This window comes from Microtus pennsylvanicus, chromosome 2 (genome assembly GCF_037038515.1).
Source record: "Microtus pennsylvanicus isolate mMicPen1 chromosome 2, mMicPen1.hap1, whole genome shotgun sequence".
Lineage (NCBI taxonomy): Eukaryota > Metazoa > Chordata > Mammalia > Rodentia > Cricetidae > Microtus > Microtus pennsylvanicus.
Genome location: NC_134580.1, coordinates 121,654,090 through 121,667,684, shown reverse-complemented (window position 1 = coordinate 121,667,684; position 13,595 = coordinate 121,654,090). Strand labels below are relative to the sequence as shown.

The following is a 13,595-nucleotide window of genomic DNA, read 5'->3' as shown; positions in this document are numbered from 1 at the left end:
GCTTGAAGGGACCCTGGCTGGAGCACGTGGCTCTGGCAGGGCTTGCCCTTCTCCCCATTCCCCCTGCCCTGCTAAAAACCATTAGATTACTTTCCTAAGCTAGCCACCAAGGTCTGTTCCTTTATTTGGCCACTTCCTCCTCCTGAGGCTGACTATCAAAGTCCAGCAATCAGAGAACCCCCTTTGACTGACCTAATTAGCATGCCGAATTAAAATTAAACACCTCATCCTAACAAGGGGTTCCCCCTTAACCTTTATAAATCACCATTTGCCTATATTCCATGTCTGTCTCCCCTCTATCCAGAGGCAGTCCTTTGCCCCTCCAGGGAGAATGTCCCTGCCACTTTCCCTTGTCCCTTTCCCCTTCTTGCTTATCCTCCCTCTCCATCACCACAGAGTCCTAGCCCATTCTAACAGACCTCCCCTTTTCCTCCTCTTCAAAACCACACCTGCAAGGCCATTTGCTCTGGCTTTCTCCCTGAGTCAGAAAGCAGCCACTGTAACTTTTCTTCCCAGTTTAATAAAGGATCTCTTGGTGAAAGCAGGTGTGTGGGAGCAGTCTGTGCCTAATCTTGGGTCTGGAAGGGAGCCCCCGCTGTGTGAGCATCCCCTTCACCCAGCCAATCAACCATCCCAGCGTTCTTCAAACTGACCAACCCTAAATTAGGAAAGGAAAACTCTTCAGAGGCAGTCCCCACCACAGATTTTCAGCTTCCTGGTTCCTCCTCTGCAAAGCAGAGGGGTCTTTTTCTCGTAGGTCTGCTATATGTGTGTTTTCTCACCCCCATGGTTTGCTCCAACTGCTGATTTTGTCTGCAGTGCTTGAGATTTCTCTGCTAACACCTGTTGTGCTTCAGATCTTTCCTGCTTTTTAACTCTTTAACAGAGAAAATGAACCAATCAAGACCTCTAAGCTGTATCCTGACCATGTCCACCTTTTCCATGTGGGTGCTGAGATCCACACTCGGGTCCTCTTGCACTCTTACCACTAAACTATCTCTCCTGCCTCTCAAGTCTACTGTTCTTTTTTTTAAAAAAGGCCTTTTTATATACATGTGCACAAACACACTTTTTGTACACATGTGCATGCACACACACATAAAACATATATATGTGTTCCCCTGAAGGACACACTGGCTGACACACAGCACCTTATACTGCTAATCTACTATGCACTTGGACCAGTGTTTCCCACTCTTGTCCTCAATACATACATGGAATATATTTTATAGGTAGGCAGGTAGATAGATAGATAGATAGATAGATAGATAGATAGATAGATAGATAGATAGATAGATAGACAGATAGAAATAGAATCTGAGAACTTTTTGTACTGATTACTTGCCTAATGCCAAAATATTCTATATATATTAAACCAAATCAAAATAAGTCTACAGGGCTAGAGAGATGGCTCAGGGCTTAAGAGCTTTTGCTGTTCTTGTAAAGAGCTGGGGTTCAGTTCCCAGCATCCCTGTCAGGAACCCACAACTGTCTGCAAGTCCTGCTTCACAGGATCTGATGTGCTTCTGACCTGTGTGCACACCCGCACTCACATGCACATACCTACAGACACACACATAATTTCAAAATAAACCTTGAAAGCATTTTTATAATTAATTGTATTTGTATCTTTCTGTTTGGGGAGGGGATGTTGTTTTGATGCTGGGGAATTGAACCCAAGACCTTGTTTACTCTAGTGTCTTTTTTTTTTTCCAGCGTGAGCCCAGGGCCTCACACAGTCCATTAGGGGTCCTGGCACGGAACTGCCTGAGCTTGTCCACCTACCTCTGACCAGCTCTGGCCTGTAGCTCTTGCGCAGCTGTTCCAGGAAGCTGTTGTAGAAGCTCTCCGCCTGCTCTGTGGGCATCGCCAGGTGGAAGTCGGGCTTGTTCCCCTTGAGGACACACTGGAGGGTGAACTGGCTGACACACAGCACCTCGTACTCTTTATCCATCACGCTCTTGGACCAGTGTTTCCCACTCTCGTCCTCAAACACACGCAGATTTAAAATCTTTCGTACCCTATGGGAAAAGAGAGCAATGAGAGCTACCAGAAGAATCCCAAGGCCGCCAACATACTCCATACTTCCAAAGAAGGATGCACGGGTGACTCCATCACTCACAAAAGCTGCGATACAGACACATCAGTGAGCCATGCCTCATTTCCTCACCGCCATTCTCGGTAACAACAGTCCAGCCTGAAAGGTGTGCTCTCTTAACTCTTACAGTCCCTCTAATTCATAGCAGTCATCAGTGGACTTAAGATCACAGCCACCAAAACTACAAGAAAGCAGTGGAAACTGCAAGGGATGCACTGCTCCTCACATACTGGACCTTCAGGCTCAGAAGTAAAGGCGGAGTGTGTGGTCCAAGAGAGAGCTACCAGGAAAGGAGGCACATGCGTGCGCGCGCGCGCACACACACACGCACACACACACACCATAACCACATGGGACACAGAAACTGCAGACGACATCTCCCCTCCACCTGTCCCTGACACAGCACTAAGTAGAGGCTGCTATAGCCAGGAGGATCTGATAATTTCACCTAGCTCAACATAGCTATGCCAGCATTCACTCCATATGCATTTTTTTTATTTCTTACATTTATGGTTCATGAAGGTTTTGTTTGTCTCTATGCATTTTTCAGTTAAGTTCTAGGGTTGTTTTGTGTATTTCTTTGCCCAGTTGACTGTATGGCACTGTTTTCTATACTTTTCACCCTTATCTCATATACTTTCCCTCTTATTCCTACATCTTCCCTCTCTCATCCTTACTCCATCCTCTTTTCCTTCTTAATTGCAGTCTTCCACAGAGCTGACACCTCCAGAATCTGTGGGCTCCAACAGCACTCCAACCATCCCCACAGCCACTTACTCGCCTTTTCTTTTTCATTCATTCTAATATTCAAACCTATCCTCACCCACTCTACTTCCCTCTCAATCCTACTCTTACTAAAAGCCCAGTGTGCTCCATACTGTCCTTGAATGTTTATCCTCCAACAGCTGCTGAAGTCAAAAGGGCCACCACGATTAACTGGCTAATACAACAGTTGCACAGTGGTAACAACCAACTGGCTGTTCTCACAGTTACCATTCCACTGATGGAACCATGCAGAGTGTGAACCAGGCACCCTGAACTCCTGAACTGAGGAACTTCTTTCTAGATTACACACAAATCTGCCACGTCTAAACATGTCTTACTTGAGCACTACAAATACTTCAACTGAAATAAAAAGGCTGTTTTAAAAAACAAAGAAATAACACCAGATGCATAAATCTCAGTATACAAGATACATAAAAAGCCAAGATAACATAGTTCTCAAAAAAAATTACTAACTCTGCAATATACATAAAACATATAGTTTATAATGCTATAATATATAGATATATAGTTTATAATGCTATAATATATATTAGATATATAAAACATATATACATATATGTGAAATAAATAGCATATAGCTCAAATGGATTTAACAGACATCTACAGAATATGCCATCCAAACACTGCAAAGTACACATTTTTTTTCTTTGCAGTACATGGAATTTTCTCTAAAACATCATATATTAGAACACAAAGCAAGACTCAAGAATACAATTAAAATCTGAACTTTTCGATGTCTCTTCATTTTGTTTGATCACAATGAAGTATGCCTACAAATCAATAACAAGAGAATTGAGAACACAGACACAAGGAGATTAAACAATACAGTACTGATCAATGAATGTGTCCTTGAAGAAATCAAGAAGAAAATAAAAAAACAAACAAACCATTCCTAGAACCAAATAATAATGAAAATAGGCCAGGCAGTGATGGTCCAGGCCATTAATCCAAGTGCTAGGAGGCAGAGGCAGAAGGATCTCTGTGAGTTCAAGGCCAGTCTTATCTACAAAGTGAGTTCTGTGACAGAGAAACTCTGTATCGAAAAGCCAAAAAAAAAAAAAGGGAAGGAAGAAAGGAAGGAAGAAAAAAGGAAAGAAGGAAGAAAGAAAATAGAATACACCAAAATCTATGGGCTACAATGAAAGCAGTCCTATAGGGATATTTACTGTTCTAGGAACCTACATTCAAAACTGAGAGATAGCAAATGAGAGATAGCTTCTTACTGAGAAGCTAGTATTACCTTGAATCAAAAATCAAATAAAGATGCAGCATAAAAAGAATATTACAAACCAATATCCCTGGTAAACATAGATTCAAAAATTCTCAACAAAATATATACAAATTTAAGAACACATCAAAAAAAGATTATTTACCATGATCAAGCTGGTTTTATTCTAGATATGTAGGAATGGTTCAACCTATGTAAATCAATAAATGTTATATATTATATAAATGGTCTCAAGAACAAAAATCACATAGTCATCTTTTTTTTTTTTTTTTTTTTTTGCTTTTTTCGAGACAGGGTTTCTCTGTGGTTTTGGAGCCTGTCCTGGAACTAGCTGTAGACCAGGCTGGTCTCGAACTCACAGATATCCGCCTGCCTCCGCCTCCCAAGTGCTGGGATTAAAGGCGTGCGCCACCACCGCCCGGCTCACATAGTCATCTTGATAGATTTAAAAAAAAACCTTTGGGGGGCTGGAGAAATGGCTCAGAGGTTAAGAGCATTGCCTGCTCTTTCAAAGGGCCTGAGTTCAATTCCCAGCAACCACGTGGTGGCTCACAACCATCTGTAATGAGGTCTGGTGTCCTCTTCTGGCCTGCAGGCGTACACACAGACAGAATATTGTATACATAACAAATAAATAAGTATTTAAGAAAAAAAAACAAAAAAAAAACAAAAAAAAGCTTTTAACCAGACACTGAAGAAGCAGGATGTGTTCTGCCCTGCTGAAAAAGGTACTGAGCCATATGGCTAACATATGTAAAAATAATGGACTAATATATGTTATAAGAGCTACTACGGGGCTGGAGAGATGGATCAGTGGTTAAGAGCACTGGCTGCTCTTCCAGAGGTCCTGAGTTCAATTCCCAGCAACCACATGGTGGATCACAACTATCTGTAATGAGATCTGGCACCCACCTCTGGCGTACAGGCATACATGGAGGCAGAATATTGTATACATAATAAATAAATATTTTTTTTTAAAAAAAAGAGCTACTACGAAGCCTGAGCTAATGGGCCAATCTGTTTATAACTTATGTAGACCTCTGTGTGATTCTCTTTGGGACCTTATGGGCTGTGGGAACTGGGCAGGACAGAAACCCCAACAAGCAGGCCCTATGATAGGGAAGATTAGAGGTAGGCAGGAAAACTAAACTGAATGCAGGGAGAAAGGAGGAGTCAGGAAAATGCCATGTAGTTGCCAAAGGAGAAAGACGCTGGAAATTTACTAGTAGGCCACAGTCTCATGATGACACACAGATGAATAGAAATGGGTTAATTTAAAATATAACAACTAAGTAGGAATATGCACAAGCCATTGGCCAAACAGTGCTCTAACTAATACAGTTTCTGTGTGATTTTTCAGGTCTGGGCAGCAGGGAAACGAACGAGCAGTCTCTGCTTAGAGGACTCAGGTGTCTTTTCAGTGTGAGCGTCATTAGTGTTGCTTTAAACAGTCTCCACTCCAATTAAAAGCTGACTCTGGAGTTGGGGTATGCCCTCCCTTCTCTAGATCCAAGCATGCTTATTCAAAGGTTTCTTCCAAAATTTCCGTCCCATATCAGGTGAGTCACCTGATTATGTGACAGAGAAAGAAGAGCAAAACAAAATAAAGGGGCAGACTGCACCCAATGGGACCACTGCTGCTCCTCTCATACTTCTTTGGTTTTGGTTTAACTCTAAAACTTTTGCTAAGGAATAAATCTTATCTCAAGATTTGTAAAACTATTGTGTATACTTTCTGTACCTTGAAATTTATACGCATATTGGGTATGATTAAAACCCTGTAAAATCTGTAACAAAAGGGTTAATTTAAAATTCATAACACCAGAGTTGACAGCTAAAAATCTATACATAGGTAATCTTAAAGGCCATCTGAGCTGCAGTCCCCCACACTGGAGTGGAGGCAGCCATGTGCCTGACAGTCATCTTTGCTAGGGTTGGAAAGGATGAACTTTACCATGTGACCTCACTCCCATTTTGATTAGAAGTATCTACGTGCCATAAGCCAACCAATGAAAAAAACAACACCTCCTACCTGTGAGGCCCAAACCAGATGATTCTCCACTGGTTTTGATCACACAAACAAGCCTCCCCCTCATCCACCTCACCCCACAGTCCCTTCTTTTCTTGCCTATCCTTCCTGGTGTCCCCATCTCCCACCTCAGCACACGCTGCCCACCCAGTCAGGGGAGGCAGTCCCTGACTAGGATCCTGAAGAGAATTACAATACTCCAGGAGGTGTCCTTGCTAGGGATCAATTTGTAACTTGCCTCCTAGATGGTCTTCAAAGGTTACCCTTAAAGCAGTAAATGAAAAAATTCCAAGAGGTCATCCAGGATAAACATGATAATCCATCTCAATTCCTAGACCAACCTGCAAAGATCCCCTTGTAATATACCAGTCTGGATCCAGAGACCCCTAGTGGAAAACAACTCCTTAGGACCTACTTCTCCCAGAGTTTCCCTGACATTAGGGCCAAACTTACATGTCCAGAGAAAGAACCTCTGACTCCACAGGCAGAAGTCTTAGCAATGCCTTTAAGGTGTATCATGGGAGAGATAAAAAGCCTGAAAACAAAAATACCTGATGCTGGTAAAGGCCTTTTGACTGGCCATCTGCCCAGGCTCCCTGGCCTCCCAAAGACCAAAAACCTCAGGGTCCCTCTTTTAAATGTGGACTGGAAGGTCATTGGGCCTGGCCCTGTCTGAACTCTCATAAACTACCTGGCTATGTCCAAGGTGTCATCAAGGAGAGCATTGGGGTGTTGACTGCCCCCGTGCTCCTCAAGGCATGAAGACATAAAGCCCAGATCACCCCCAGCTGATTTGGTCATGGACTACTAATGGGGCCTTTGCTTTTTGACCTGATCACTGCTCTCTGTCCAGGAGCCTCAGGTTGACATCACAGTACCAGAGCAGTCTCTCTCCCTCTCCTTCTGGACACTGAGGGCTCCTGTTTATTTCCAATGGAGTTTTAGGGATCTACCTCTCCTTCTCATTTCTCTATTGTCAGGTTAGGGTAATGGTTTTACCAGCCTCATCAAACATATCACCTGGGCTCTCCCCATAGCTTCAGGGGACTTAAGCCTCTTATCTATGACCTCTAAGAAAGAAACTTTGGCACCCTACTTTTTCCCCATACTAGCAATTAAAATACCCAATAAAACCTACTGCTTGGTTCAGGATCTTGACCTAACAACTCAGCAGTGGTTCCCTCTACCCTGCAGCACCCAATGCCTGGACTCTCTTCTCTACCATCCCCTCAGAGACCTCCCATTTCTCTGTCCTGGACTTGAAGGATGCCTTCTTTTCCACACCTCTAGATCCCTACTAACAAAGTATCTTTGCTTTTACCTGGAGCGAGCTAGAAACTCATCTTTCCACCCAACTCTCCTGGATGGTCCTACCCCAGGGGTTCTGGAACATGCTATAAGCCACAGATTATATAATAATCTTTTACTTTATACTCAGCCATCTTTTCTTTTCTTTTTTTTTCTTTTTTGAGACAGGGTTTCTCTGTGGTTTTGGAGCCTGTCCTGGAACTAGCTCTTGTAGACCAGGCTGGTCTCAAACTCACAGAGATCCACCTGCCTCTGCCTCCCAAGTGCTGGGATTAAAGGCGTGCACCACCACCGCCTGGCCTCAGCCATCTTTTCATGAGGTAAACCCATCAGAATCAAAAATTCCACTGGAGGATTAAGCCAAGATGCAAGGTGTATTGAAATTATTGCCTTATGAATGAACACTGACCAAATGCCTGCTAATAAAGATAATTGCAGGAAGGCAGATCTCTACATTTACATTGGAGAAAGGAACAAAAACCTGGTAGTGGGAAACAGGTTTTTTGACTGGGTGACTATAGCTAGGAAATGTTTTAAATATATCTCAAATGAATAGGGGAAATTATTCCCAATAAATGATCAAATAGTGCTGAACTGTGGGAAATAAATCCCAAGCTTGTAACAGATGGGGATAAATGCTGTGGGACAATGGTCTTGTAGTTTATCTGTTGACAGAAGTTTCTGTCCTGCCCTCTCCCACAATCATTCAGTCCCAAAGAAATACACAGTAGCTCAGGCTTTCTTATTAACTAACTCTTACATCTTACCCTAACCCATAATTCTAGTCTGTGTTAGCCACGTGGCTTGGTACCTTTTATCAGTGAGGCATTAACATCTTGAATCCTCTGCAGTTAGGTGACCACAGCAAGATTGAGCTTTTCCTCTTCCCAGAATTCTGTTCTGCTGGCACCACCTATACTTCCTGCTGGGCTACTGGCCAATTGGCATTTTATTAAACCAATAAAAGTGACAAATTTTTACAGGGTACAAGACCAAGTCTCTCTTCAGGACTGCCCACTGTACGAAGTGGATTCCTATGTCTCTCTTCAGGACTGCCCACTGTACGAAGTGGATTCCTATGTCTCTCTTCAAGACTGCCCACTGTACGAAGTGGATTCCTCTGTCTCTCTTCAGGACTGCCCACTGTACGAAGTGGATTCCTCTGCCTCTCTTCAGGACTGCCCACTGTACGAAGTGGATTCCTATGTCTCTCTTCAGGACTGCCCACTGTACGAAGTGGATTCCTATGTCTCTCTTCAGGACTGCCCACTGTACGAAGTGGATTCCTCTGTCTCTCTTCAGGACTGCCCACTGTACGAAGTGGATTCCTCCATCTCTCTTCAGGACTGCCCACTGTATGAAATGGATTCCTCTGTCTCTCTTCAGGACTGCCCACTGTATGAAGTGGATTCCTCTGTCTCTCTTCAGGACTGCCCACTGTACGAAGTGGATTCCTCTGTCTCTCTTCAGGACTGCCCACTGTACGAAGTGGATTCTTCCATCTCTCTTCAGGACTGCCCACTGTATGAAGTGGATTCCTCTGTCTCTCTTCAGGACTGCCCACTGTACGAAGTGGATTCTTCCATCTCTCCTCAGGACTGCCCACTGTATGAAGTGGATTCCTCCATCTCTCTTCAGGACTGCCCACTGTATGAAGTGGATTCCTATGTCTCTCTTCAGGACTGCCCACTGTATGAAGTGGATTCCTCTGTCTCTCTTCAGGACTGCCCACTGTACGAAGTGGATTCCTCTGTCTCTCTTCAGGACTGCCCACTGTACGAAGTGGATTCTTCCGTCTCTCTTCAGGACTGCCCACTGTACGAAGTGGATTCCTCTGTCTCTCTTCAGGACTGCCCACTGTATGAAGTGGATTCCTCGTCTCTCTTCAGGACTGCCCACTGTATGAAGTGGATTCCTCTGTCTCTCTTCAGGACTGCCCACTGTACGAAGTGGATTCCTCTGTCTCTCTTCAGGACTGCCCACTGTATGAAGTGGATTCCTCGTCTCTCTTCAGGACTGCCCACTGTATGAAGTGGATTCCTCTGTCTCTCTTCAGGACTGCCCACTGTATGAAGTGGATTCCTCTGTCTCTCTTCAGGACTGCCCACTGTACGAAGTGGATTCCTCTGTCTCTCTTCAGGACTGCCCACTGTACGAAGTGGATTCCTCCATCTCTCTTCAGGACTGCCCACTGTATGAAGTGGATTCCTCGTCTCTCTTCAGGACTGCCCACTGTACGAAGTGGATTCCTCTGTCTCTCTTCAGGACTGCCCACTGTACGAAGTGGATTCCTCTGTCTCTCTTCAGGACTGCCCACTGTATGAAGTGGATTCCTCTGTCTCTCTTCAGGACTGCCCACTGTACGAAGTGGATTCCTCCATCTCTCTTCAGGACTGCCCACTGTATGAAGTGGATTCCTCCGTCTCTCTTCAGGACTGCCCACTGTATGAAGTAGATTCCTCTGTCTCTCTTCAGGACTGCCCACTGTACGAAGTGGATTCCTCCATCTCTCTTCAGGACTGCCCACTGTACGAAGTGGCCCTCAGTCCCTCACAGGAACTCTTGCACTCATTACTAAACCACTTTAGAAGCTTCCGCAGGCCCTCCTCCAGGCTCTGGCCTGCTATCTTCAGGACTTAACTAGCTCCTTCTCTCCCCAGGTTACAGAAAAGAAAGGATATGCCCTCAAGGTTCTGGGTCACTAACTAGAACTTTCCTGTTGCATAATTATCAAAAAATTAGAGCATGCTGTCCAAGGAATAGCACCTTGCCTGTGTGCTCTGGCCACAGCCAAACTTCCTCACTTGAATGAGAAAGGTTAACCTTCGGGTCACCCACCACAGTCTTGTCTTTTTACCGCTGCCCCATATCCTAACATAGGAGGCTCTGAACACTACCTCCGTCTAGAGTTCTCTCTTCAGGTAGCAATGGCAAAGGTTGCTACACTCGCTTTCCATTCAACATTTCAAACTGACTCAAGTTGCTGATTTGACTCACTTAAGGGTGTATGGGTTTCTGCTGACTTCTGCCACTCACCATATTTGATTCCAAATTCTAGAGCCTACCTCTTCAGCTGTTTCTTCCTCCACCTACTCTCTCCATCCGTCTCTCCTCCCCTACTCAGTAAGTGTCCTCTCTCTGGAGCCTTCTACACCCTCCTGGGCTCCACCCTATGACATTTACCCCTCTTCCTTTTTGGAACCCTCCCTGTTTCTTTGTCTTCTCCACCTAGGAATTGTCTATTATACCCTGAAGCTTCCTTAGCCCTTCTGTGCCTGTGACCTTGTCCCTCCTGCCTCTCAGCTCCTTCCTAGAAGTCTCCCAGCTTCCCTGGCTTCTCTATGCCCTCTTGGGCTTTTCTCTTGCCTCTCAGCTCCCACTTGGAGCTTACAGAAACTCTCTCCAGTGGAGTTCATTTGCAACCCCTCCTCTCTTCCTCCATGGACTCTGATTTTATTGAAGCCTCACTGTTACTACAAACAGCTTGACTCAGTACATTTGATGGCTTAAATTGGCATGCTCCATTTTCAATGGCAGCAACTTCTGCCAATGCACAAATGATCTAAAAATCTTTTATATGTAAACTTGTTCTCCCCTCCTCTATTTCTTCCTATCTACACCTGTCCAGAGTAGCTCTTACATATGGAGACCCCCACCTCTCACAGAGCAGGGAAATTGCTCTATATCAGACTGTCAAAGGCTGATTCGGTTGCCAAAGAAGATACTTGTCCCTATAACACCTAAATGAATGTCTAAAACACCTGCCCTTATTGATCCTATAGGAGACATGATGCATATTCAGGAAGGCATTCTACCTTTTATGCAAAATAACCATCTTTTATATTCTAATTAATGACCCATGGCACCCCTGATGGGAGACAGGGTTCTTGGTGACCTTTACTATTGCATTTAGCACAGCTGTCCATCAGACACAATCAAACGCTCTCTCAGCCCCTAGGTATAGACAGGGTAGAAGAAGTGGTCCAAAGTTCCTCAAGAGTCCTGACATTCCTAATGTCACCCCTTTCAGATGACACTGATTGCACCTCCCTCTCACACCACCTCTTATTTCAGACCTTAAGCTCTGCTTTGCTGACAGCTTTGGAGATGCTAGTTGTGTCCCTCCCAGTCACACTCATGACCACCATTTGTGCCCTCGCCCCTTATCTTATTAGAGTCTCTCATCTCGCTGCTTGTTAATCGCTCTGAGTCAAACATCACTAACAGCCATTATTTCTCCCACTTCTCTCTCTTCGGTTTCACAGACCGCTTTAACTCCTCAGGGACACACTTTGTGTGCACTCTGGACTCTGCAAACTGAAATAATACCATAACCCTTAGTACTACCTACCACCCAGCCCCAATGCCCAAACATTCACAATATCCCAATTCTCTATGGCACTCAAGTTTATTGCTGCCTACCTGCTGAGTGATCTGGGACTGTGCCTTGGAGTCCCTCTTTCCAAAACTAGGAGCTGTACCAGTGAAGAACCCTTGCCAATTCCCATCCCAGGGTTTATAGCAGCGTGGCATGATAAAGGAGAGGTTCGGATCATATCCTCTAGCAGTTCTGGCTATGGCAGCTGGTGTCACCACTGGAACGACAGGGCTGACTGCCTCCCTAGCTATTTGCCATCGGTTTTCCTCAGTTCATCCGGGATCTCCAATGGGTGGCTTAGACCAACCTTACTCCAGGGCCGCACAGACTCACTGCCGGCTGTAGTGTTACAAAACTGGTGGGGCTAAGATTCACTAGCAGCAGAGAGGGGCAAACTTTGTCCTCGGGGAGGAGGGTTGCTTCTAGTCAACCAGTCATGTATAGTGAAAGACAAGATCTGACAACTCCAGGTACAAGAACTAACTTGATGCCTCCGGGCAGTAGATTATTGACAGACCAATGTGGATCGATACTGTCTTCTTAACTCCCTCTCCTCCTTTCCATCTTACTAGCCACACCCTGCCTTATAAACTTCTTGTCGAGATTTCAACAACAGATTCAAAAGATTTCTAACCAGACTTTTAATCAGTTGCTATTACAGGTTTACCAAATCCTAGCTGCAGAGCCAGACAGAGGCCAGCAACTCCCTGATGGTGAAGATCAAGTTCACCCATAGGACTTAGACACTCCTCTTCAACAGGAAGAAGTCTAATGATAACATGGCACCCTTCCAGTAACCTGACTGTTTATCAATAATAAACAAAAGAGAGGGAGATGTAAGCCCCTCTGAGCCACACCAGTGGCCAGGCACCTTCCCCTGAGGCCCTCCAACTGCCAGGTTCCACCCACAGAACATTCCAACTGTCCTAACAGCTGGTCCCAGTCCCCACTCTACAGACTAAAGAGCCCAAGCTCTGGTGTTACTGAATATTTGTATGTACTCTGTGAAGATGTGTCTATATTTTTGACTCACCTGACTAAGGCACCAGACTGGTTTAATAAAGAGCTGAATGGCCAATAGCTAGGCAGGGGAGAAGAGACAAGACTTCTGAGGAGAGATAGGAACTCTGGAGTGAAGGAGGTGAGATTTTGCCAGCAGATACAGAGAAAGAGATCACCATAAAATTTGCAGGCAAATGGATAGAACTAGAAAAAAATCATCCTGAGTGAGGTAACCCAGACCCAGAAATATAAACATGGTATGTGTTCACTTATAAGTGGATGTTAGCTGTAAAATAAGGGATAATCACGCTACAGTACACAGACCCAGAGATGCTAAGTAACAGGGAGGGCTCAAAAGGAGACTAATAGATCTCTCTGGGAAAGAGAAATAGAATAGATTTTGTGGATTGACTGGGGTGGGTAGGGATGGGAAAAGGAGGAATGGGGGGTTTGAGTGAAAGAGGACCGAAATTATGGGGCTCTTGGGGGGCAAGGTAGAAACCTACTTTGGAAACTCTCAAGACTCTACTTGGGTGACCCTAGCTAAGAGTCCTGGTAATAAGGAATGCATAGCCTGAACTGGCCATCTTCTGTAGCCAGGCAAGGCTTCTGGTGGTGGGATTGGGACACCAACCCAGCCATAAAACCAACTGCTGTGGATTAACTCATCTGTACATTGTACAAATTAGGCTATGATTGGTTTAATAAAGAAGTTGGTTGGCCAATAATTGGACAGAATAAGGTTAAGCAGGAAAACCATACTAAG

General features: G+C 44.7%; 1 protein-coding gene across 1 annotated transcript in view; it reads right to left on the bottom strand.

Annotated features, from left to right (window-relative positions):
• The window catches only part of Dtd1 (D-aminoacyl-tRNA deacylase 1), a 158,736-nt gene that overhangs the window by 139,559 nt on the left and 5,582 nt on the right, over nt 1-13,595 (bottom strand). The window contains exon 4 of the mRNA XM_075962804.1: nt 1,786-2,021. Coding sequence (XP_075818919.1) covers nt 1,786-2,021 — 236 coding nt within the window. The remainder of the gene's footprint in view (nt 1-1,785; nt 2,022-13,595) is intronic.